Source organism: Prionailurus bengalensis, chromosome C1, assembly GCF_016509475.1.
Source record: "Prionailurus bengalensis isolate Pbe53 chromosome C1, Fcat_Pben_1.1_paternal_pri, whole genome shotgun sequence".
Taxonomy (NCBI): Eukaryota; Metazoa; Chordata; class Mammalia; order Carnivora; family Felidae; genus Prionailurus; species Prionailurus bengalensis.
The window spans coordinates 111586870-111612472 of NC_057345.1; the positions used below are offsets into that span (position 1 = coordinate 111586870).

At 38.3% G+C, this 25603-nt stretch overlaps 1 protein-coding gene across 8 annotated transcripts in view; it reads left to right on the plus strand.

Annotated features, from left to right (window-relative positions):
- The window catches only part of WDR33 (WD repeat domain 33), a 109206-nt gene that overhangs the window by 47318 nt on the left and 36285 nt on the right, over window positions 1-25603 (plus strand). For 6 of the 8 annotated variants that reach the window (XM_043576446.1, XM_043576448.1, XM_043576450.1 and 3 more), the window contains exon 7: window positions 1245-1342. In XM_043576446.1, the coding sequence (XP_043432381.1) occupies window positions 1245-1342 (98 nt within the window). Of the gene's footprint in view, window positions 1-1244; window positions 1343-13494; window positions 13772-20550; window positions 21944-25603 lie in introns of those variants that run through there. The other 2 variants (XM_043576452.1, XM_043576453.1) reach the window with 2 other exon arrangements.

The following is a 25603-nucleotide window of genomic DNA, read 5'->3' on the forward strand; positions in this document are numbered from 1 at the left end:
AAAAGGAAAGTGTAGTAGGACTAAAAACTCACAAGTGACCCTGGATGTGGCAAACGTTAATGGAGTAATGAATGGGTTCTTCAAGCTTTGAAACTGTAAGCAGACCATTGTCAAGAGGACTCTAGGACTTTTTCTTCTGATTCACTGTTGAGAACATCAGTTATGCAAATGTATAATAATAAGTGGAGTTTAAAGTATTTTCAGTGAGTTGTATATTTTTACATATCAATGAGATATGCATAGTAAAACCGGAAAACAAAGTTTCAAAAACAAGCCTGACGAATTGCTGCAGCCTCAGAATAAAGCTAAGCAGCATTCTTTACGGTCGTACCGCCCATGTGTGGGAGGAGGTTGACATCTTTATAGAAACATCATCCGCTGCAGTCACTTGTTTCTACGTTCAGAGCCTTAACAAAAATTGTTGGACTGACATGCTTCTGCAAAGACTGTGCTGTAGTGTCCTGCCCATACATTGAGTTTTCACAGTTGGTTCTTTGTTAGTCACAGGACCCAAAAGTTCAAGGAAGTTCTTAGAGGTAGATGAGAAACGTGATGGTCTTTCATGGCAAGGAGGTAAAGATGGCAAAATCCTTTGCAGGAGATTACCTTTGGCTTCAAACACAGTCTGAAGGTCCCTGTGTTAAAGTTTTCCCTAAAAGGAGCAACATTCATGGAATAGCTTGCCAGGGAGAAGGTGTGAAAGTTTTCCACAGACCTTGCAAATAAACGAGAAACATTGTATGTAGTGATGTTTAGCCACGAGTTTTAAAGAGCCTGTCCAAAATTTTCAGCTCATCATGTCATGAAGTGTCCCAGGCAGAAGAAGCTGATGCTAATTTTTGGAGCGGTATTCCTAATGTGATTAACAGCGTGCTGGTAGGAATATTGCAAAAACAGATTTCATTTAGTTTCTACACTTAAATGAGCTTCACGTTTTCTGTTGGTATGACAGGAAATATTCTACTGTGGGGAGTGTGGGAAGCATCAGTGCTAATAATACACTGGTAAAGGTCTCTGAATATCAATGATTGAAAACTAAGACACAACTGCTGTGTTAAATTCTTCGTTTGATGAGATGCTTTTGTTAGCTGACAACATTCTCTTTAAGGGCTTCTTCACTCTTGGAATACTTCCCTCTCCTGTTTATAACGCAGCACAGTGTTTTTATTTTTCCCTGTCTGAGAAGCACAGATAATCTGTTAAATGCTGACTTCTTTCCCCTGCTGTGTGTCTTCATGTAACAGTTTCTCACCCACGGATAATAAATTTGCTACATGCTCTGATGACGGCACTGTTAGAATCTGGGACTTTCTTCGTTGCCATGAGGAAAGAATTCTCCGAGGTACGTGTACTAACAGTCCTGATTGGAATATTTAAATAGGGAAGGCATTTGTGGTTAAATCATCACAATACCACAATACCAGCTTACATCTCCATTCAGTTTTTTTACATATACACCGTCTCTGCCAGCCTCTTTAAAGAAGCCTGAACTCTCTTTCTGGTTCACAGTCATTTTGTAGATTTTTATTACTACTAAAATCTTTGAATTCTTTGAGCTATAAATTAAATACAACTGTTCCCCTTCTGTCATTCCACCCCCCTCCCCAATTACTTGCTTATCTGTATTTATCTGTTAGGGCTATATTCCTTTTCTTGTCTTGTAGCCCAGGTAGCTTTCTCCAACATAATGACACTATATTTTTTATTTACATGGCTCACATTCTCCTGGTAGTCCTATTACAATGATTACCTGAAGTATCAATAGCTGTACTTCTCATTATTGTTGTTTCTGCAAGCAGGTGTTTAAAAAAATGTATTTTTTTAAAGTATATCACATTTATACATTACATGGCCCACTTGTTATTAAATTTTGGAGGGATTTCTTGTTTACTTTTATTGATTTCATAATTAGAAACTAACGTTTATGAATTACTCCCTTCTACAAAAGAAATCCATAGTTTTACCTTGGATTAGTTAGTTTTAAAGTAAGGCTCTGAAAATGCTAACAATGTATCAGTACCATTTATGTGAAATCAGTGGGTGTTAGGGAATTAACTGTGTTTTATATATGTAATGCAAACATTGAGGCAAAAACATTTACATTTAATAAAAACATGTAATCTCATTGGTTTATTGTTAACTAGGAAGGTAGTTTTCTCAAGTGCTTAATTTGAATTTGTACTGATTTAACAAACATTTTACTTCAATCTCTTGATTTCAGTATAGCATAAAAGTAACATCTTCCTCTGACACATAAATGCAGGGTAGACACATGAGTACCATAGACATGCGGTGTCAAGAACTTACTGTTCAGCAATTTTCCTTTCCTTTCAAGTCTTGATTAAATTATAAGCTTTTAACAATGTTCCAGAACTTTATAAAGCCTTCAGTGTTCATGCTTTCTAGATAAGAAAATAAATGCCCTTGATATTTAACCCATATTTCAAGCCAGTAGTTTTTGAAATCATATTTGTTTAAACATTCCTGGCTTTGCACATTTTGTGTGTGTTCATCCACAGTACTTACTGTATGGTGATAGCTAGTATAAGGATATAGTATGTATTAAAGAGTGTACTCACTATGACGGCTATAATATTGTGTAATTTCAGAACTAGATGGAGTCTTTGGAGTTATTTAGCTGGAGTTATTTTATGGGTGAGCATCATAACCCAGCAGGAGTAAATGACATGTTCAGGGTCATCTGAAATAAGTTCAGATCTAGGACTAGAATCTTATCACTTGACTCCTTGCCTAATGCTGTGATAATGTTGCATCTTTCCTCACTCTTGATAGAAGTCTTCGCTGTTAAACAGAAATAAGATGGACAACTTTTTCTGGGCTTTGAAAATCCTAAGAAATAAAAAGGAAACAATAATTGTAGTTACTAAAAGCAATATTCTAAAGTATCAAAACAATTATTTTTACAGAGGACTAGGGAGGACCACAATAATTGTGAAGTCTGATTTAAAATCACTATGTATCTTGGATTAAAAAAGAAAACCTGACATATGATAACATTTTTCAGTTTCATGTTCCAATGAAATGTTACCCAATTTGGTGATGCAGCTGTTTCTAAATAGTACTTAAAAAAACTTTTCGTCTGGGATGTAGAATGTATGTGAGATATTCTAGCAGTTAAATATTTTCAGATTTGAATTGAGGTGAATTTGGATAACAGTAAATGGATGCTGAGTTATTATCTGGTCCTGTAGCTTAAAAAATATACCAGCATCCTGTCTATATTAATTGAGAGTAGAATTTTCTTCTTTATGTGGGAGCTCTTTTAATTTTAAATTTAAATATTTTAAATTTTGCTACGGAAATTTCAAACATACAAAAGTATAATGAACTTCTATGTACTTTTATGATATGTGTTCTAGCTTATTCATGATTTTTGCTTCCTTTTAAAAATATTTTTTCTTAGTACCTCCATGAGTATATGGGACCAATATAAATCTATTAAACCAAGTTAATTGTATCTCCAAGTAGTAGTTCTAGTAGCAGGCAGGTCTGGCATAGTAGATAAGTTATTAGGTTCCAAGTATCCATTTTCTGTCATTCCCTGTTTTTCTAAATTTTCTGAAATTTAGCAGTGATTATAAAACAGTAAAACTGGTGTTATGATTTTCCTGTTCTTTGCTTGTGGGTTGAGGATCCCCAGGGTGATGGGATTCCAGTTGTCTCAGGGCTGCTGTGAAATTCTTCATATAAAATTTGAAGTGAATTTAATTTAGCTTTTATACATAGAAAATTGGATCACAGAGTCAAATAAGGATAGGATCTTCCAACATCTAAAATGCCAGTTGGCCTCTGTGAAGGGTTGCTGTTCCTGTAACCCACACAGACTCTTAAACACTGGGCAGGTAAGCATACTCCTGCATCATGTTAGTGTTGTACATTAGACTGCAACTTGGGTTTAACTATAAGGAAAATATAAGAGCATTTTAATTGAAGGGGGTGTTTATGATCATGTAGTTCAACTCTATCAAATACTTAACCTTTTCTACATCATTCCTAAAAACCAGTCTTCTACTCATAAACATTTTTAGCATTCTAGTATTCACTACCTCAGATGATTCTCTTTTCCAATTTTGGATAGCTCTAGTTTTCAGAAGGTTCATTCATTATATCAGAAATCTGCTTCTGTATGACTTGTCCTGCCTCTGGATAACAAAAAAATTAGTCTATACTATACTGTCTTCTTCATGGCAGCCCTTTATTTGAAGACTGTTATCATGTCTTCTTAACATAGACCATCAGCTGTAAGAATACAGGATCCTTACGCATGGCAGAAGCCATGATACCATACTACTGACCGCAGGATTTATGGTTACCTTTAAGTGTCCTTTCTGAGATCGTTCTCATGCTTCTTGGAAAAGGAAGAAGTTACACAAGAGAAAGCAATCAGATTTTTAAGGTTAAAACGAACACAGACCTATCATTAGGAGATTTGCTCCTCAAAAGATGATGGTGATTGGTCCATAGGTATGAAATTGAATATACTGCAAAATTGAGAAGTGTCATATACCAGTCATTACTAAAGCACATGCAAGTCAGCATAATTTATACACAGTTATTCTTCTTTTGTTTTGTTTTGTTTTTGAGAGAGCAAGCATGCACAAGTGGGAGAGGAGGACAGGGTGAGGGAGAATTTTGAGCAGGCTCCATGCCCAGTGCGGAGCCCGACGCAGGTCTCTATCTCACAACCATGAGCTTATGACCTGAGCCGAAACCAAGAGTCAGACACTTAACTGCCTGAGCTGCCCAGGTGCCCCTATTCTTTTCTTTGGAGCACTCAGTATATGGGCTGGGATTAAAAGAACCTTTAAGCACCAGGAGTACATGAGACTAAATGAGTCTCTGGTTTACTGATACTTCTCCATTTGACTCCAAGTGAAACAGAGCCATTAAAATTAATGAGCATATGCTTCTACCATTAGTAGAAGAATCTTTTTAAAAGGTATGACCCCTCTCCTTCTTAAAGTTTAGTAGTGGGGGTGCCTGGGTGGCTCATTCAGCTAATTGATTTGACTCAGGTCGTGATCTCATGGTTTGTGGGGATTGAGCCCTGCGTCGGGCTCCACGCTGTCAGCGTGGGTGCTCTCTCCCTCTCTCTCAAAATAAACATTAAAAAAAAAAGTTTAGTAGGGAAGATAAGGTATTTTCACATACTTAAGATGGTGGAGAATATGGAAGAAGAGTCAAGATAGAGTTAGAAGTGTAGTTTTACCAGTTTTATCAGAGGTCATGATAGTGTTAGAAGTGTAGAGTTAGAATGCACATGAGAAGGGGTAAAAGCATGGAATCAATAAGAACACTGAAACGAATTTTAGAAGCATAATACTCTTAAAAAAGAACCCAGGTTACAAGTTTTAGCATGCTTTAGTTTTTGTTTTACCTTCTTAGTTTTAACTATAGCTGACATATTACACTTAACTATGTATTGGGCATGTTCTAAGAACTTTGTTTAATCTCTGGTAACCCTGTGAGCTGAATACTGTTTGTTCCACACTTCAAACGAATAACCAAGGTATGGAAAGATTAAGTAAACCTGTCTTAAGGTCAGGTAGCTTATAAGAGGTGGGACTAAGATTTGGACCCAGGGTTTCTGGTCCAGAGTTGATACTCAACCTCTATGTTAAACTGCCTCTTTCCTGTTTTAAAATTGATATCAACATGGATGTAACGATGTCTTCCTAAGCTGTGATGACAGAATTGTAGAGTTTCTTTTGGGGGTGGGGAGGAAGAGGAGGAGTGTAGTTAGAGGGAAGTAATTTAAGTACTCAAGGTCATTTTACTATTCTTTAAAACTCTCCATATTCTAGGTTTTCAATGTATGATATATTTAACAACAGAAAAATTAAACTATAATGAATAGTTTAAACTGAATGGGTTATAAGATATATGCTGGTTTATATAATAAGGACATGGACATGAGTTATCGTGAGACTTATTCGGGGGTAAGGTCTGTTTTTAGTTTTCAGATCTAGCACTCATGGAGAGGAAATGAACCCCTGAGTACACACAACTTAAGAAGAATATTATTAGTACTTTTGATAAATCCCTGTGTATGCCTTCCTTATTGCATTGACTGTGGTCTTTAATAAATGAGATCAATCCCTCTGCAAAGATCTTTTGGTTCAGCAGTGTGTTTTGAAATTTGTGAAGACATGTTTACGAAGTCTGAGTATTCCAAAAATCTTTGATGCTTTACTGGAAATAATTTTACTTATTAAAGTAAAATTGGCAAACCACATAGTTTATGATTAAGAGACCTACTTTATTTCTATAATGTTTTACAAAACATTCCTCAAGATCCTCTGTTCTCCCCCCGACAAAAGCCAGAAACACCCAGTTTCCTTTAAAAGATCCTATTAAAAAAAAAAAAAAAAAAGGCAAAGCAAAAAAGACTGTTATCAGAATAACTCCTTCCACTAACATAGCATATTTTAATATTAAAGCTCTTCAAGGACATCTTACTTAATCATCCAAATAACCATGTAAACCAATTTTACTTATGGACACTGATTTTCTTGGTGTTTCCTTATTTTGAGGAAGTTTATTCTAAGGCTTTTTTCCTTCTCTCCTGTAAGGACTGGATTATGGTAGGTTCTTCTATGTAAAGAGTCATCTGAGAATGAGTGGGAAAAAGATTTAATAAGTCTTAACAAGATTTCCAAAGCATATTATTTGGAGAAATTAGTAGGGCTCTGAAATACCCATTTTGTTTGTTTATTTGTTTATTTAAAAAATGTATATTTTGAGGGGGAGAGAGCGAGAGCAGGGGGAGGGGCAGAGAGAAAGAGAGAGAGAATTCCCATTGCAGTGTTAGCATAGAGCCTGATGAGGGGCTCAAACCTGTGAACTGGGAGATCATGACCTGAGCTGAAATCGAGTTGGATGCTTAACCGACCGAGTCACTCAGGTGCCCCTGAAATATTGATTTTATATGGTACATTCACATTTTTACAGGAATTGTTTTCAGATTTTTATATTGGGCTTTATTCTTTCTGTCTCTGTACTTAATTTCAAATGTTGCACATAATATGACAAAAAACTTGTTGAAAATAGATCTGTGGCTTTCTTGGGAAGCCAGAGTTGCATGCTGTTGCCAACAACAGTGTTTTAATTAAGAGTCTAGCAATTTCCAGACACTTCTATATAAAAGATTCTGGTTTCTTGACAGCAACAAATCACAATAATTAATAGTTTAGGCAGTTGAGGGGCACCTGGGTGGCTCAGTCATTTAAGCGTCTGACTTTGGCTCAAGTCATGATCTAGAGAGTTCGTGAGTTTGAGCCCTGCATGCGGCTCTGTGCTGACAGCTCAGAGCCTGAAGCCTGCTTCCGACTCTGTGTCTACCTCTCTGCCTTCCCTGCTCGTGCTCTGTCTCTCTCAAAAATAAACATTAAAAAAAAAAAAATAATTTAGGCAGTCAATTCCCAGAAAGAGTGTGCATCTTTGCATTAATTATTTTATAATCGCTTCAGCTATTTATTTATTTATTTACTTACTTCTGAGAGAGAGACAGAGTGTGAACAGAGAAGGGGAGAGAGAGAGAGGGAGATACGGAATCCAAGCAGGCTCTAGGCTCTCAGCTGCCAGCACAGAGCCTGATGCAGGGCTTGAACTCATGAATGGTGAGATCGTGACCTGAGCCGAAGTCGGACACTCAACTAACTAAAGCCACCCAGGTAAGCCATCACCATTTGGTGATGAATTAGTTACCTGGTTATATTGTTAGAGCTTCCCAGCTAATTAGATCTTTCGTAGTTAAAAAAAAATTTCTTTAGGGGTTCCTGGATGGCTTAGTTAAGCATCCAGCTCTTGGTTATAGTTTTAAATTATTATTCATATTTTGAGGTGGGGGGTGGGCAGAGAGAGGGTGAGAGAAATCCCAAGCAGGGTCTGTGCTGTCAGCACAGAGCCCAACGCTGTGCTCAAGCTTATGACCTTTGAGATCATGACCTGAGCCGAAACGAAGAATCACCCAGGTGCCCCTATCTTTGGTAGTTTTTTTTTTTTTTTTAATGTTTATTCATTTTTTGATAGAGACAGAGCGTGAGTGGGGAGGGGCAGAGATAGAGGGAGACACAGAATCCCAAGCAGGCTCCAGGCTCTGAACTGACAGCACAGAGCCCGATGTGGGGCCGGAACTCACAGACCGTGAGATCATGACCTGAGCTAGTGTCGGACGAGCCACCCAAGCTCCCCTCTCTGGTAGTTTTTAAAGTTAAAATTCAGAGCATTGCAAAGAGCTGATGAAATTAGATAAATAGGTAATATACTTTTGGCTTTTTCAGTTTTAGTGGGTAGATCCTTAAATGATTAAAGTATGATACATTAAAAATAATTGTCAACGAGGGAGGTTAAGTACCAAAACAAATATTGTGTTTTTTATGTTTTTTTGTTTTTAATTTAGAGAGAGAGTGAGCAAGTGGAAGCAGGGGAGAGGGGCAAAGGGAGAGAGACAATCTTAAGCAGGTTCTGTGCTCAATACAGCCCGACATGGGGCTCGATCCCACGACCCTGGGATCTTGACTTGAGCTGAAATCGAGAGCTCAACCGACTGAGGCACCCAGGCATCCCAATACTGTTTAATAGTTACTTTTTCCCTTTATATTTTAATGATGTGTCAGAAAACCATTTTAAAGTTTGATTTATGTCCTATGTCTGGAATCTATAAGAAGCACCTACAATGCTGTGGTCTCTTTAGTTATAGAGAGACCAGATTAAGAATTTCTGTTGAAATCAAGAAATGGTATTTCTAAGTCCTATCCCATCCACCCCCCCACCCCGTTTACCCTTTTTTATGGATTATTTCATAAACTAGTCTTAGTTTCCCCAACATGCACTAATAAGTTTTTCAAAGCCAATCTGCTGAATCCTCTGTTTTTTTCCCTTTGAAGGTATTTTGCTGTAACTCTCTTTGCTCTCAAAGAGCAAACTTTACCATTATTAGCATTCTTTTGGCATATCACATTTTACTTGGATGATTAGCCCAGTGAATTGTATCTGCTTCAATTTGCTGATATCTTTAAATACTGTATTGGTCCCTAGGGAATACCAGGAAGGCACAGCCACCACAGGGGGCCAGCAAGCAGACCTCCCAGTTTGGGCCAGGGAACGTTTAAAGGCTCACACGGCAGCCCTCTCATCTTTCTATAGGAAAAAGTTTCCATCATTAAACCCATATATGATATATCCTCCCCACCCCCTGAATTCTAGATCTGTATATAATAAATCCAACCCGACTTTCAAACATAATGCTTTAAATATTTGAAAATGGCATTTAAGTCTCTCTTACCCAAGTTGAATACTTAATCCCTTTACTCTTTCTCATGATTTCTGGACCGGCTGCCATTTTGAGCATCTCTAGTCCAGAATTAAGCTTCACCATTCTGAACACCCATTTTTGCTAAATGGGGGAAGGCAGGACACCATACGAATTCACACTAATCATCTAAACCTGCACATTTTTTAAAGTTTATTTATTTTTGGGGAGAGAGAGGGAGCTGGGGAGTCCCAAGCAGGCTCTGCACTATCAGCACAGAGCCTGAGCTGAGATCTAGAGTCAGCTACCCAGTGCCTCTACATTTGTTCTTATATAAACTTATAAGCCAGAATTGAGGTTGAAAACCTTAATACTGGGCCTTATATTTATCTTCAGTTAACATTTTATGTATTAAGTCATTAAATTTAACATCACAGTATCTTCTTGAATCCTAACACCTAGAGAACTGCCAGCTTTGGATCACCTGTAAATTTGCAAAGCTGGCCATCTAGATTATTAAAAAAAGATGTTAAACGGGACAGAGGCCAAGTAAAGAACCTTGCAGCCCTCTCTGCAGACTTGCATCACAGGTAACAAAACATCTAGTGGAAACTAACGTTGGAAATGACCTTTCAGTCATGTGGCTATAAAGCCATGATCTTCTGCCATGATCCACAGACTAGTTCAAAAGATTGCCTATTATTTGACTATAATTTCATTGACACTCCTTCAGTAATTCTGAAAAGAAAATTAAAAAAAGGATTGTTTTAGCATAACTTATTCCAAACCACTGGTTTTTGGTGGAGGCAGTAATACCCTGTAATGAACACTTTATGTAAAATAGATTTTTCTTCTCAAGAGTGTGCACTGGTGGTGCCTTTATAAAAAAGTTTTATGTGTAGTGGTCATTATCAGTGAAGATAAAGAATGTTTTCAGCACTCTAAAGATTCCTTCATGCCTTTTACTCCACCCAAGCCTTTTGTTAGGTAGGTTAGACCTTCAAATATATTTTCTTTAAATTACTTTCCCTTTTTTTCTACTGTTTTTCAAGGGGTTTTTTGGGGTCATTTTGTGGTTTCTTTCTATCATCTCCCTTTCCTTTTTGTAGAGTTGTATTAATTTCCTTGATTTGCCTTTGTGTTCTTTCTTTTATTTTTCAATTTGTTTACTTTGAGAGAGAGTGCATGTGCATGGGGCAGGGGCAGACATCAAGGGGGTGAGAGAGAATCCCCAGCAGGCTCTGCACTGACAGTGCACATGCAGGATTTGAACTTGTGAACCATGAAATAACGACCTGAGATGAGGTCAAGAGTTGGATGCTTAATTGACTGAGCCACCCAGGCACCCCTGTTGTTGTTGTTTTGTTGTTGTTGTTGTTTGTTTGTTTTTTTGTTTTAATTTTTTAGCATTTATTTTTGAGAGAAAGAGACAGAGCACAAGTTGGGGGGTGCAGAGAGTGAGAATCTGAAGCAGGCTGCAGGCTCTGAGCTGTCTGCACAGAGCATGATGTGGGGCTTGAATCCACAAACGGTGAGATCATGACCTGAGCCAAAGTTGGACGCTCAACCGACTGAGCCACCCAGGTGCCCCTCTTTTTTTTTTTTTTTAAATAAACATTAAGGGTTTATTTATTTATTTTTAATTTTAGTTTTTTAGGTAAACTCTAGTCCCAAAGTGAGGCTCATACTCATGATCCCAAGATCAAGAGTCACATGCTGAATCACCTGAGCCAGCCAGGAGCCCTGCCTCTGTGTTCTTTTGAAAACAGTGTTTTATTATTTCTCTGATTAGCTTCATTTACTAGTTTCCTGATGCTAAAAGCAACACAACAAAAGTTATTATATAAAGAGATAGTATTGTGTATTATCATCACAGGCTCTGGAACCTGGATGTTAGTCACAGTTTATTCCTTACCAGCCATGAGACATTGGGACAAGTCACATTCCTGTATCTGTGTTTTCTTCTGTGTAATGGGGATTAATAGTAGTACTGACCTTCCTGAGTAGTTATGAGAATAAAATAGGTTAATTCATGAGAAGCATGTAGTGCCATAAAGAACGTTTGATCAATGTCAGTTATTACCTCATTTCCAAAACTAATTTCAGAGCCTGCTTCCATTTCTCTGCCTACTTAAGGATAAAAATGGTTATTTCAGAAGTATATTTTACGTTTCTCATGTAAATTTTTTCAGCCACTGCCATTAGTTATTGCAGTTGTAAAGGTTCCTGTTTACGAGTGGTTCATAAATAGGACCACTTCTTTAGTGTACGTTCTGCTGGGGTTAGCACTGTGGCCACTTGCTTAAATGTCATGATTTTCCAATGTTTTCAGGTATAAAAAAATTCCACACTCAGAATTGGCCTTTTTATTTTTTATTTTATTAAAAAAAAATTTTTTTTTCAACGTTTATTTATTTTTGGGACAGAGAGAGACAGAGCATGAACGGGGGAGGGGCAGAGAGAGAGGGAGACACAGAATCGGAAACAGGCTCCAGGCTCTGAGCCATCAGCCCAGAGCCTGATGCGGGGCTCGAACTCACGGACCGTGAGATCGTGACCTGGCTGAAGTCGGACGCTTAACCGACTGCGCCACCCAGGCGCCCCAGAATTGGCCTTTTTAAACAAGATCTCATATGGAAGCATTTAAAGATTCTATTTTATTTCACTATTTAAAAAAAATATTTATTTTTGAGAAAGAGTGTGAGCGGGGGGCAGGGGCAGAGAGAGGGAGACACAGAATCCAAAGCAGGCTCCAGGCTCTGGGCTATCAGCCCAGAGCCTGATGCGGGGCTTGAACCCATGGACCGGACTGTGAGACCATGACCTGAGCTGGAGTCAGATGCCCAACCGACTGAGCCACCCAGGCGCCCCTAAAGATTCTATTTTAATTGTTAGATGAATCAAATATTTAATGATTGCCAACTCTGGTCAATAAAAATTCTGAAGGCATGGCCTCATCCTTAAGCAGCATTTCCAACATTTCCCTAGTTCTTCATTTCTTCAAATACGTTTTGTGAATTGGGGAAGCACCATGGTGAATGTGAATGCTGAATACACTGAAAATCAAGTTGTCACAACTCATCACACCTCTACAGACTGGTCACTGGTGTCTAGACTGTTTCACTGGGACAGCATTTATTGTTCTCTGGGGGGAGGAACAGGTTTTTTCCTATTGACCAAATTTAATCACAGTAATTTCTAACTCCATTTAGTAATGAAGTTGGATGAGCTAGTGCTAACTGTGGTAGAATATCATTTCTTTTTATCCTCTTCGATGAGTAAGGTGGTCAGTGGTAAGTTAGGGGTCTTGGGGAAGCTAATTCTATGTATTTTCTGTCCTAGTAGACGGGACTTAAATACAGAAACCTAATGTCATTTTTTGGGGCCTTCTGATCAGCCTCTACTCCATCCCATCAGACTAGCTGGGATGTCACCTGTTCTACCCCAAAAGTCTTTGGTGGAGTTTGTTGGAGGGTGGGAGGCTAAATCCTTATCTCAGGTGTAGCAGATATTGGCCCTACTGATAAAGTGATTCTAAGAGCAAATAGAATGGTATTAAAGGGGATACTAGGCATTAAAGAACACTGTAAGTTTAGTAATTCCCAAACTTAAATCTGCTTTTTTGAGGTCATACAATACAGTGCCCAGTTTTAATGTTATTTCTGTAGGCCCTGAATGTTAAATACTGTGGAAGTTTGGTTATTAATAGTTTACATGTTTCATCATTTTCTAGAAATTTATGGAAACTTTCATACATCTTTTAAAAGTGTATTATTGCTTTACAGATTTATTGTTTTAATGTGTCATGCAAATGTAAATTACCAAGGATCTTCTTGGTAAAAATAAAATGCTTATTTAAGCAAAAATTCGGGCTCACCCAACCTGGGTGACTCACTTGGTTAAGTGTCTTGACTTTGGCTCAGGTCATGATGTCGCACTTCTAGAGTTGAGCTCCGCGTTGGGCTCTGTGCTGACAGCTCACGGCCTGGAGCCTGCTTTGGATTCTGTGTCTCTCTCTCTCTCCCCTTCCCCTGCTTATGCTCTCTCTCTCTCTCTTTAAAAAAAAAAAAAAATGTTCAAGTGATTTGCTAGGCATTTTATTTGGTTTATTAAATTCTAGAAGAGAAATTATTAAGTCAATTACTGTAAAATACTTTAACTCTTTGAATTAACTGAAATTTAGGGTTTTTTTTTAATATTTGGCCTTTTTTTTTTTTAAGGGAAAAAAAACACTGCTGCCCTCCCACACTGGGGAAATCAGGTGGTGACAGTTCTGATTTAGGAATTGGATATTAGATATTGATGCTTATGAAATGAAAGGTATTTGAAAGAGGAGAGTTTTAGTCCTGGAGGAGGCACACCAAGGTCTGTGATCATCATAAAGGATAAAACTTGGCACTATTAGGATTACATTGTAAAGAGAGAGTAGTCAACAGTTTGGTGTCTTTTTTCATTGTTATTGTAGAATGACACTTGAATTAAATGTGCTAAAATTCACTGGGTCGTAATTCTCCTTTTCATAGAAAAATTGTAGAAGAGGTTTACAGAGGAGGTTGGGAGTTAGTGGAAAAGTCAGCCTTCTTAATTGGATTATCTCTAATACTCTAATACAAATACAGATGAAAGGATATAAACATACTATAAAATGTAACTTAGAATATTTAGCCCATTATTCTCCAAAATACCTAATACCTCCTTCACCACATGGACTTGGAGACCACAAACTCTCTTTTCCTACTGTAAGTTACACAGGCATTACTTCATATAATACGTATTACCTTTGAACAAGCTTTTAAATAGTTTTTAAAAAATTGGTTCTCATTTTTATATTGAAATCATAGGGTTTTTTAATGTTTTTATTTTATTCTTGAGAGAGAGACACACACAGTGAGAGCAGGGGAGGGGCAGAGAGAGATGAAGACAGAATCTGAAGAGCTCCAGTCTCCGACATGGGGCTTGAACTCACAGACTGCAAGATCATGACCTGAGCGGAAGTCGGACACCCAACCGACTGAGCCACCCAGGCACTCCGAAATCATAGTTTTTGGTTTCTGGTTTTTTTAAAAAATATTTATCTGAGAGAGAGAGACAAAGTGCAAGTGGGGGAGGGGCAGAGAGGGAGAGGGAGACACAGAATCTGAAGCAGGCTCCAGGCTCTGAGCCGTCAGCACAGAGCCCAGTGCGGGGCTCAAACTCACGAACTGCAAGATCATGACCTAAGCCGAAGTTGGATGCTTCACTGACTGAGCCACCCAGGTGCCCCTTAAATCATAGTTTTGAACTACATAATGGCATCAGAAGAGGAGTTTAAATCATTGCTCCTTCTACTTGTAACAAGGTTTTCATGATCCATAAAAAGTAAGTGGTAATGCCTAACGGAAATCAGATTGTAATATATATAACACTTTATGTGCTACACAGATGAGAGGGTAGTGGTGATGAATGTATTTTTTTCTCTGAACCAAAATTCCCATACAGTGCAGGTTGCTAAGAAATGATGTGCCTTTGAAGACAGTGACTTTTATGTGATGATCCACACTTAGTCTTCCAAGTCCAGGAAGGACACAGTAGGCACTTGGGGAAGTGGTGTGTGTGTGTGTGTGTGTGTGTGTGTGTGTGTGTGTGTGTGTGTGTGTGTGTGTATGTGTGTGTGTATACACACACACACAACCCATGTCCCCACCTCCTAGACATGAAAATCTTTCAGTTTTATCTAAAAGGTAGGTAGGTAATGGGAGCTTTATTTTCATAGGTTTGTAAAAATCTGATTATACAATTGACACTTAAAAGGTGTTTTCTGCCTTATTTTTGGGGCAGAGAGGGTTTTAAAAAAAATTATTATTCCCCTCAGGTTCTTCAGGATTTCTAGTTTTTTAGTGTCTTCAGTAGATTTATTTGTGTTGTAAGGACTTGTTTTTTTTCTAAGTTGGTATTCTTGGTTTTTATACCTCTGTGTGGTGTGATTTATACTTACAAAAATAACATTTAGCTGCAAAGTGGGAGATTTTGCACATTGAGAAAGTCTTTCAGTGAAGAGCACATATAAAAATTTTGCTTTCCTTTTCCTCTCACAGCCTGTTACCCGGATTTTCCAGTAGTTATGGTGAACACTATTTAAAGAAAAAGTTACCCTCTGCCACCTTTTCTTTTCCTTACACCTTTGGCTTTATTATTGTTGGGTATCTTACTGGAGTCCTTGTTTTAAAACACTTCTGCATCTGGATATAGCCCAGATATGTGAGCATGTCCCCGATTGACATGGTTCCTGGCGAATGCCTGCTCATTCTTTTTTTTTTTTTTTTTAAACTTTTTAATGTTTATTTATTTTGAGAGTGACAGAGTGTGAGCAGGGGAGGGGCAGAGAGAGAATGAGACACAGAATCCAAAGCAGGCTCCAGACTCTGAGCTGTCAGAACAGAGCCCGACATGGGGCTCGAACTCACAAACCACGAGATCATGACCTGAGCTGGAGTCGGACACTTAACCAACTGAGCCACCCAGGCGCCCCTGCTCATTCTCCTAATGAACATTGCTAGCTGGGCTTTTCCTACATGCCTTAACAATTTTCATTACGATTGTCATTAATGCTTTTTATTTTATCTGAACTTTCAACACATGTTAGCATGGTCTTGACATTAAAAGCAAAATGGAAGAAGTGTTATACCAAAGTTATCCAAAGCTGCCCTCTCTGTGAATTGTGAGATGTGTACTAATAAGCCATATTTTGGAACCGTTTTGTAACCCTAGAACATGTAGTCTATTTTCATTCCACCATTAGTATTTACAGACGTCAATAACCTTCATTCAGAGACCTCCAGGAACACTTGTAATTGAGCAAGTTGGATTTAATACTCTCTGCAGCAAAGAATACAGACCATAGAGAACTATGGGGTGTCTCAGTGAGAGGGTGTTACAAAGATTGTATTATAGGATCTGGGCTTTGGGTAATTTGGGGGAGGGAGGGCTGTCACTCATTTAGCATAAGAAACATTTTATATTTTGTGGGTTGAACGGTGACCTTTTTTTGATCTGACTTGATTATGGTCTCAGAATGACAGAGATGTCTGGAGAGATCAGGAGAGCAAAATGGTAAATGTCAAATCAGTTTGTAATAACATTGCGGCTTAGCTGTGAGTATTAGATTATTTCTCAGGGGTCAGAGACTGCTTTTTTTTTTTTTTTTTTTTTAAACTTAAAAACATTTAAATCCAAACTGGCTTCTCACTCTGTAGAAACCAGCTTGGGGTGGGGGGAGGTCAGGATTCAGTAGCCATGATATTGGGCATGTCATTGGAACAAGCTGCAGTGGTACCAATAGTTATGTTTTTATAAAACAAAAACAGTTGGGAAGCACATCAGTTTTCAGCTGGCTAGAAGCAGTGGATAAAATACAAACATGTTCTTTTTAATAAAAGAAATGAGATGTGTGAGTTTTTCTGCATTAATCTCTCTGGGGGATCCCAGGGTTTACCCCACTAAATTTGGTATCCAGGGATTGGTTTGTAGTGCTTCAGGGGTGGTTTATTTCCATCTGGGAAGGGTCAGTCATTCATTTTCTATATTATCTATGTTAATATAAAGCAGTAAATACCAAAGGGATTTTAAAGATTTAAGAACTCTGTCAGATACTTTACAAGTAAAAATTATAATAATTGGGGTTCCTGGGTGGCTCAATTAGTTGAGTGTCTGACTTTTGATTTCGGCTCGGGTTGTGATCCCAGGGTTGTGGGATCAAGCCCCGTGTCGGGCTTTGTGCTGAGTGTGGATCATGCTTGGAATTTTCTTTATCTCTCTGTCTGTCCCTCTCCCCCTCACACACACACACACACACACACACACACACACACTCTCTCTCTCTCTCTCTCTCTCTCTCTCTCTCTCTCTCTCTCCAAACAAACAAAAAATTATAATAATTGTAAAAATTCCTTATGAACTGTCAGATTGACTTAAGGTAAAAAAAGAAAAAAGGATCATGTTTTCATAGCTCCATTGTCCATCTTAGTCATGTTCATCAAAGAGCACGAAAGGGAAATTTATATCTATTCATTTATTCAAATAATTGCTGCTTACTAAGTGCCAGACCCTGGGTATGGAAGAAGGGGTCAAATAGCCATTCCTGTCTTCATGAGCAATACTAGTGGTAGCTGATTTTTGCTTTACAGTCATCACTTTTAATAGTCTCTTAATTTCACATATATTCTAGACTAAGCACTGCATGATTTTATTACAGTATACAGAAGAATATATGTATGATTAATAAAGTAGTTTTATAGTTTTTGTAGCTTTAAAAGTAGTAATTTTTAAAAATCACATGTTTCTGGAGCATTGGCTCAGGCAGGTCCAGAGATACTTCTAAATTGGAGGTCTTGAGGACAAAATTTTGTGTCCTAGTAAACTGCAATATGTATCAGTTGCTTCTCTATATATCTTCATCTTGAATAACAAGTTGAGGGTATTCTCCTTAATACTGAAAAAAATAAAAACTGGTAAAAATAAAAATGAGTAAGTGTTAGAACTAGAAAAGTTAGGTTAGTAGTTAAGACTTAGCTGAGTAGCACATTTGGGTAGTGTCACAAGAAGGGAGAATGCAAAGTGTGTAGTTCCATCAGGCAAGATACCTTCTAGGCAAACCAGTCTTCCTCCTGCAGTACTACTAGATCTGTTGTTGGTCTGTGGAATTTTCCTGTGGCAACAAAGAATATAATGTTCGGTCATTGAACTCTTCATAGCTTTATGATAGCTTTGAATATTCATGAGATTCTCAGAAACCTTTAAGAAAGTATTTAGATTGCAAAACTTTTTACATCTTGGTGCTTTTGATAGAGCAGTAGTAGCATTAGAATGTGGTTGCTTTGGACCCAACTAAGGGCGATAACGTTTCAGACCTAAAGACCATTCCACGCAGAAAAATGTGTGTGTTTTAAGTTTTAAATACCCTAAAATGAACTATCATTTAGATTTTATTTGCCAACTACAGTACGTATTTTTGCATAGGAAAAGGGATCCTAGAGTTACCACAATTTTAAGATTAGCAGGGAACTATTACATAACCATTTTTATCAGTGTCTAAATTATGTGTTGATGCCAGGACATGTCTTCATATAATTTAGGCATGTAGGTTTGTGGTACATTCTCTTGGTTAAAGTTTCTGGATCAGGTTTTGTGTTTTGAAACTAAATCTGTCTGGGCAGCAACCCACTTTAATGATCCCCACAGGATTTACTCTTCTATGATTTATTACAACCAGTGGATTTACATTTATGTCTTTGTAAGTATCCATCTACCAGATGGATTGATGTGGAATAATAGTACAGTTTGCTATGTCTTTTCCTAATTAATGATGACTGTAAGTCTATTTGTAGTATGTTATTTTTTCCCTGTAAAATGGGAGGGGTAAATTTTATTTTGTGCATTGTTAACATTCAAAACTTAATGATAAGAGGGGTGCCTGGCAGGCTCAGTCAGTAGAGCATGCGACTTTTGATCTTGGGGTCACGAATTTGAGTCCCATGCTGGGTGTAGAGATAACTTAAAAAATAAACGAATAAATAAAAGATACCCTCCAAATTAAAAAAATAACTTAATGGTAGGAGAACATAGTGTAATTGCTGTTTACAATGCTTAAGTGATGAGGAAAAAGGAACTTAAAATTATCGAGCCTATTCTCCAGCTGCGCCAGAATTCTAGGTACAGTATAGTTTTTCCCTGGGGGCAGTCATAAGTCATCTGAGAGTCCGTAGTTCTGGCTTTGAGTCCCAGCTCTGCCACTGGGCAAGTCCACCTGAGTTTGTGTTTCCTCCTCTGTCACATGGGGCTAATGATACCTACCTCACAGGGTGGTTGTGAGAGTCGGAGAAGCACACAGAAGATCCCCTTCTCACATGGCAGGCATGCAGTAAATGTGTGTTGCTTACATCACTTATGTGCAAAGAAAGATGGTGTAAAGAAAGTCACATATTTCAGTGAATTTGATTTAAGAGGATTTTAGAGCTCATTAGGAAAGACATTATGAAGGATTTATTTAAAAGGAGATGACTAGATCAAGAGTTGGGATTTGGGATGGGATATTATATGTGGTTATCCTATTTTCAGTAAGGGTTCTTAGGATTAGAAGTGTCATCAATCAAATTAATTGTATTGTAAGCCACATTTAAATAAATAACATTGAAATGGAACTATGACTTATTTTTTAAAACTTTATTTATGTAAGTCCTCATACTTTACTTCCACTGTCATCTCAGAACCACCATATTCCCTTAAGGCGGTAGTGTACTTCCATTATTCCCCAGGCACTGTCCCCCAGATTCTGTGCTTTTCCTTTGGTCTGTTGCTTGCCTGTTTGCTTTTTGAACAGATAATGATTGGAGTCTTCTTGATAACTCCTAGCTTTTTTCTTTTTGAGTTCTAGTTAGGTCAGTTGATAGTTGGTGAACATAAGATATACTGAGTTGTCTTACAGATTTGTAGCAGAATTTTCTTTTCATTGCTACTTAAAAAAAAATTTTTTTTTTTTTTTTGAGAGAGAGGGCATGAGCAGGGGAGAGGCAGAGAGAAAGGGAGACAGAGGATCTAAAGTGGGCTCTGCGCTGAGAGCGGAGAGCCCGATACAGGGCTCCAGCTCACAAACTGTGAAATCATGACCTGAGCTGAAGTCAGATGTATAACCGACTGAGCCACCCAGGTGCCCCTTTTCCGTTGCTACTTTTTACTAGGTTTACAGTATCCTGAAAAAAATATAAGGGCCAAAAGCATGATACGTTTTTGTTGTGTGAGTTGTTTATTTGGGCATTTTTAATAGACATTGAAAAAAAATTTTTTTTCTAATTTTTTTTATTTTTGAGACAGAGAGAGACAGAGCATGAGCGGAGGAGGGTAGAGAGAGAGAGGGAGACACAGAATCCAAAGCAGGCCCCAGGCTCTGAGCTGTCCGCACAGAGCCCGACACGGGGCTCAAACCCATGAGCCCTGAGATATGACCTGAGCCGACATCGGATGCTCAACTAACTGAGCCACCCAGGCGCCCCTTTAATAGACATTTTAAGTTTAGATCAGAATCCAATACTCCATCGTTAGAGATATTTATATAACTAGCACTGTGTTCCCTTTGTAAGTCCACATATATTCTATTATCCGTCAGTCTTGATTTTCTCCTCTTACTGTTGCCTTCTCTAAAAATGAGTAATGAAAGAAAAATGATACTTCAAGCACAGTGAAGGTTGTGTAGCCTTCACTCTGTCATATTACTTTGATTTTTTTGTTCACTGTGATGACTGAAGACGGGAATTAAAGAACAGAAACTGAGAACTTCGTGGTCCCACATACCCCAGCATCACACTATTCCCACAGAGCACAGGCAGGCAGTGTTGCTGCAGATACTCAGCTGACCAGCGCTCTCTGGGCACCATGACACAACTCAGTGACTGTGTACAGTTGACTGGCAAAGAAATGTGTAAACTGGTCACACAAATGTACATGTGTGTTCTTCAGAATACAACCATGAGACTGAAGCCCACTGTCCGTTTGTTCCCACTAGTTAAAATGGATTTACTTTGCTCTTTCCACACCTTGTACTGTCACCAGGAAGATGACCGATGAGTATGAAAGCAGACTGCATAACAGTTTTGGCTGATGTGGGGATATCACTTGTAACTTTGGCTTTATTAGCAATGCCATAGCGCAGCCAACCAAGCCGAAGACTAAATGCAACATTAAGATGCATTGTTTTCATCAGTCACGCATGGCAGCAAGTATTTTCTGTGTATCGCACGGAAGTAAGATTCGGAGAGTATTGTAAGGTCTGGATTCACACATCCCCACCATGTGCCAGATGGAAGGCTGAGATCTGTGGTGCAACAGTGTTGGGGGAGTGGAGGGGTGGAAAGGTAAGGAAAGAACTGGGTGGGATTAATGTGGAAGTTATCTTCTTGAGGTTTTCTGCCTTTACAAAGGTAATAAACATTCATAAAAAGTTCACACAATTAGAAGTGAAAACTTTGTCTCTCCCCTTTTTCAGTCTCATGTCCAGAGTTCATCACTATTCTGTTAATAGTTTGGTGTGTATGTTTCCACAGTTCTTACTCATATACAAAAAGGTATACATTAAAAAAACTACATGAAATGGTATTATACCACATATATATTCTTCTGCTGTTTGCTTTTCTCCCACTACAATATATCACGGTCATGTTTCCGTGTCATTACTACCTCAGTCTTTTTAGGTAACTATAACATTCCATAGCATGTATCTACCATAACTTACATAACCATTCTCATTGACAGACGTTTAGGATTTGCAAGAGGTTTAGAGTTGTACACTAAGCTTTCTTGTACCTTTTTATTTGTTCCCACTCATGTAAGTTTTCCTTTAGGATAGACAGCTAACCGTGAACCTGATGGATCAAAGACTATGAACATTTAAGCTTTTGGGAGATACTTCTTAGTTGTCCTCACAGTCCTGGAGTCCTTAATGATAAAGTTTAAGAATGTTATTGTGGTCTAGCCAAAAACTAAAGATGACAGGGTTAACATTTTAGGATTTTCCCACCATTTAAGAATGCAATCTTATTTTTTAAAGTTACAATCTGCTCACATGGTAAAGCCTTTTCTCCAACATCATAGCAGGATGGAATTTGAAACATAAAAGTCTGCCAATCCATTACAACTCCCCAGAGATAAAAATTTTTTTTTTTTAATTTTTTTTCAACGTTTTTATTTATTTTTGGGACAGAGAGAGACAGAGCATGAACGGGCGAGGGGCAGAGAGAGAGGGAGACACAGAATCGGAAACAGGCTCCAGGCTCTGAGCCATCAGCCCAGAGCCCGACGCGGGGCTCGAACTCACGGACCGCGAGATCGTGACCTGGCTGAAGTCGGACGCTTAACCGACTGCGCCACCCAGGCGCCCCCCAGAGATAAAAATTTTAAGCTAATTTGTTTTTATTCCTGTGGTTACCATCAGAATTTAAAATAATATATTTCTTGGTATATCTGTCTGATATGGTGTCTCTTTACTTCCTGTCATGAAAGATGAAGAGTTTCATGTACTTACACCACCAACTGCCTTCTGCCTCCTGGGTTTTATCATTACAAATTGTAGTTGTTTTGATGGTTTCTGATAGCTTTCTATGTGCTTATTAGTTCATTAGTTTTTCGGGCCACCAACTTTAAGCAACCTCCTTTGACTCACTCACCTTATGTTACATGAGGAAACACATGCCCCTCGGTGTCTTTCTACTTTCTCTCCTCCCTTTACTTTTAGACACTGCCAAGGATTTTAGTTTGCGTTAGTTTTTCTTGCAATTTCTAACTACTTCCTCGTTTTTTTGTTTGTAATGTCACCAAAAGCATTTAAAAATTCTTTTAGTTTTGCAGTGACAGTACATGAATTTTGGTTTGTTTATTTGTTTGTTTTAGTGCAAAAAAAAAAGTGATTTTATTAAAGCATGGGGACAGGACCTGGAGGCAGAAAGCTGCCTGTTTTTATTTTTGAAGACATTCTTTAGCCGGCTCTCTGACTTCCTGCTTTGATTTGAACTGTCTTCTGGGCCAGTGACTGCAGTCATACTGGGATTTCTTTGGCTTCCTTTGTTAAGTCCACTCATTTTTTCTCAGTTTAATTGACATTACATCAGAAAAAAAAATTTTTTTTTTCTGGAGACAGTGTTTGGGAGATAAATTTCAAAATTCTTAGTGCCTGGAGAGGTGTATAATTTGCCATCATATTTGACTCATAGTTTGGGTTGTGAATTCTTGCTTCTAGAATACACCTCAGAATTTTGAAGGCCTCTATTATCTATCAATTTCAGATGTTATTCTGATTCTCATTATTATGCATATAACCTAGATTTCCTTTCTGAATGTTCTTGAAATGATTGCTCTTTCTCTGTCAACTTCTTTTCTTACTGTACCCACACTAAGTATTTTATTTTTTATTTATTTTTTTAGAAAGCTTGAATGGTAGAAGGAGAGAGAGACTCTTAAGCAGGCTTCACACTCAGCATGGAGTCCACTGTGGGGCTTTTACTCATGATCCTGAGATCATTACCTGAGCCAGAATCAAGAGATGGATGCTTAACTGACTGAGCCACTCAGGCTCCCCATATATTTTATTTTATTTAAAAATTTTAAAAAGTGTTTATTTTTAAGAGAGAGAGAGGAAAGAGAGAGGAGGGGCAGAGAGAGAGAGAGAGAGAGAGAGAGGGGGGGGGGCGGATAGAGAGAATCTCAAGCAGGCTCCAAGCTGTCAGCTCAAAGCCCAACTGGGACTTGAACTCAATGCACTGTGAGGTCATGACTTGAGCCAAAATCAAGAGTTGGTCGTTTAACCGACTGAGCCACTTAGGTGCCCCAGCCCCTAGCATTTTAAACTTTTATCTTTTTTGGCTCACTTTGATCTACAATTTCAAATCTTTCTTTCAAAGAGTTTTTCTTCTTTCTTTGATTATCATTTTCTGTTATCTCTTGTAGAACTTTTAATATATTAATGTTGGGGCTCTTGGAGCTATCTGCCTTGTATTAACTGTTCCTTTCATATTTTGTTTCTCTCCTTTCCTCTTAAGAATTGGGAGATTTCTTCTGTTTTTATCTTCCAGAATATTATCTTTAGTCATGCCCAGTCTGTTCTGTAGCCCTTCTGATGAAATTTTAATTTTACCACTGTGTGTAATTTCCAAGCTCCTAGTGGTTCCCTGGTATTTTTGTTTTTCATAGTGACCTGCTTTTTTTGTTTGTTTTAAATGAATATACCCCTTTAAGTTTTTAGCATAGCAATCAGCTTATTTGGTTTGGTTTGCCTTGGTCTTGTTCCTGTTTGTTTTCCCTGGGGTAACTTAATCTTTCTTTTTTCCTGGTCTTTCTCTTTCTTCCTGTTTGACTTTTCTCAGATGTTCAGTGATCCTTGGTTGGTTAAATATTTGAATGAAGATGTGTATTGGTTAGCATAAGTAGCTGTCTTTCGTTTCTTTTACCATTAAATAAGTCCACTTACCCCAGAGTCTCCTCCCCTGGATGCCAGCTCTCACTGTTGACTGTGTGTGCATGGTGGGGGTGGGGGTGGTGATGGTGGGAAGGACAGGCATGGAGTGAGCAGCGTCTGCCACAAGCCACGGTTAAGTGGATTGTGATACGAGGTGAAATGCTTGGTTGACTTCACTCTCAGATAGAATGCCTCTTCTCCTTTCTCCCTCCTCCTCATCCTCCTTCCCTCTCTTGTCTCCTCTTTCCCCATTCACTCTTCCTCTTCCTTCCCTTCTGTCCTTGCTTCGGGGTCATAGTGCGGCATTGCCTCAAGCTATGTGCTGCTTTCTCCTCCAGTCTTAAATCCTGTTCTTGGGTTTCTCCCAAGACTTAACTTCTGCTTTGTTTAGAAAGCTGTTGTCTGACTTTAACTGAAGGTGACTGTTCTGTATAAATGAGAGGTCACCAGGGGCCTGGACAAGTCACTTTATGGAAGCTTCTGTAATTATCCTCACTACAACATCACAGCCTTTGTCATTGAACTGTCTTGGAGCCTAGAGTCTTTTATTGTTTATTTTTTAGTAATCTCTACACCCAGTGTGGGGCTTCAACTCACGACTCCAAGATCAAGAGTCACATGCTCTTCCAGCTGAGACAGCCAGGTGCCCCCAAGTCTCTTAAAGGCCTCTAACAGTCTGCTGTGTATTTAGGGTTTGGTTTGTTTCTGCTCTGGTTTATTCTTCAGTAATAAGCCCACTTATTTTTTGAGAATGCTCACACTTGGCTTGAAGTTTTTTGAAATTTTAATAAAATTAGTGGTCTTGGGAAATAAGTGCCTCCACTGTAAACCTTTGAAAGTAAAGGAGGGGCTTGTATATACCATTTCATTTAGTACTAAAATCATGATTTATTTTAAGACATAATTTCTTTTTCACATTCAGTGACCTTTAGAAATAAAATAAATAGAAATAAAGCAATTTCCATTACTTCCCTCCTGGCATTTTTTCCTACTTACATCATTTCTCTATATCTTAAAAAATAGTATGTATTTAAAATTTTAATCATGTATTTGAAGCTTAAGATAATACATGGCAGTGGGGGATTTAGAGGTAAGTGATCGAGTAAAATGACTGAAAGACACTTGAGTTAAACCTGGTATTTTTCCTGTAGGTTTCTTTCTCCCTAGATAGGAGTTAATATTCTTTAAAAAAGAGAAACTGCAGAGAATCGTCAAACATCTCCTCCATACGTATAAAAGTAAGTCTCTGTGTTGGAGACTGCATTATCTTAGTCTAGTGGAATCCGTAGTTATAGCAAAAGTATTATCTGTCTTTCTTAGTTACTTAGAACATAGTCAAAGTCATTCAGGCAATG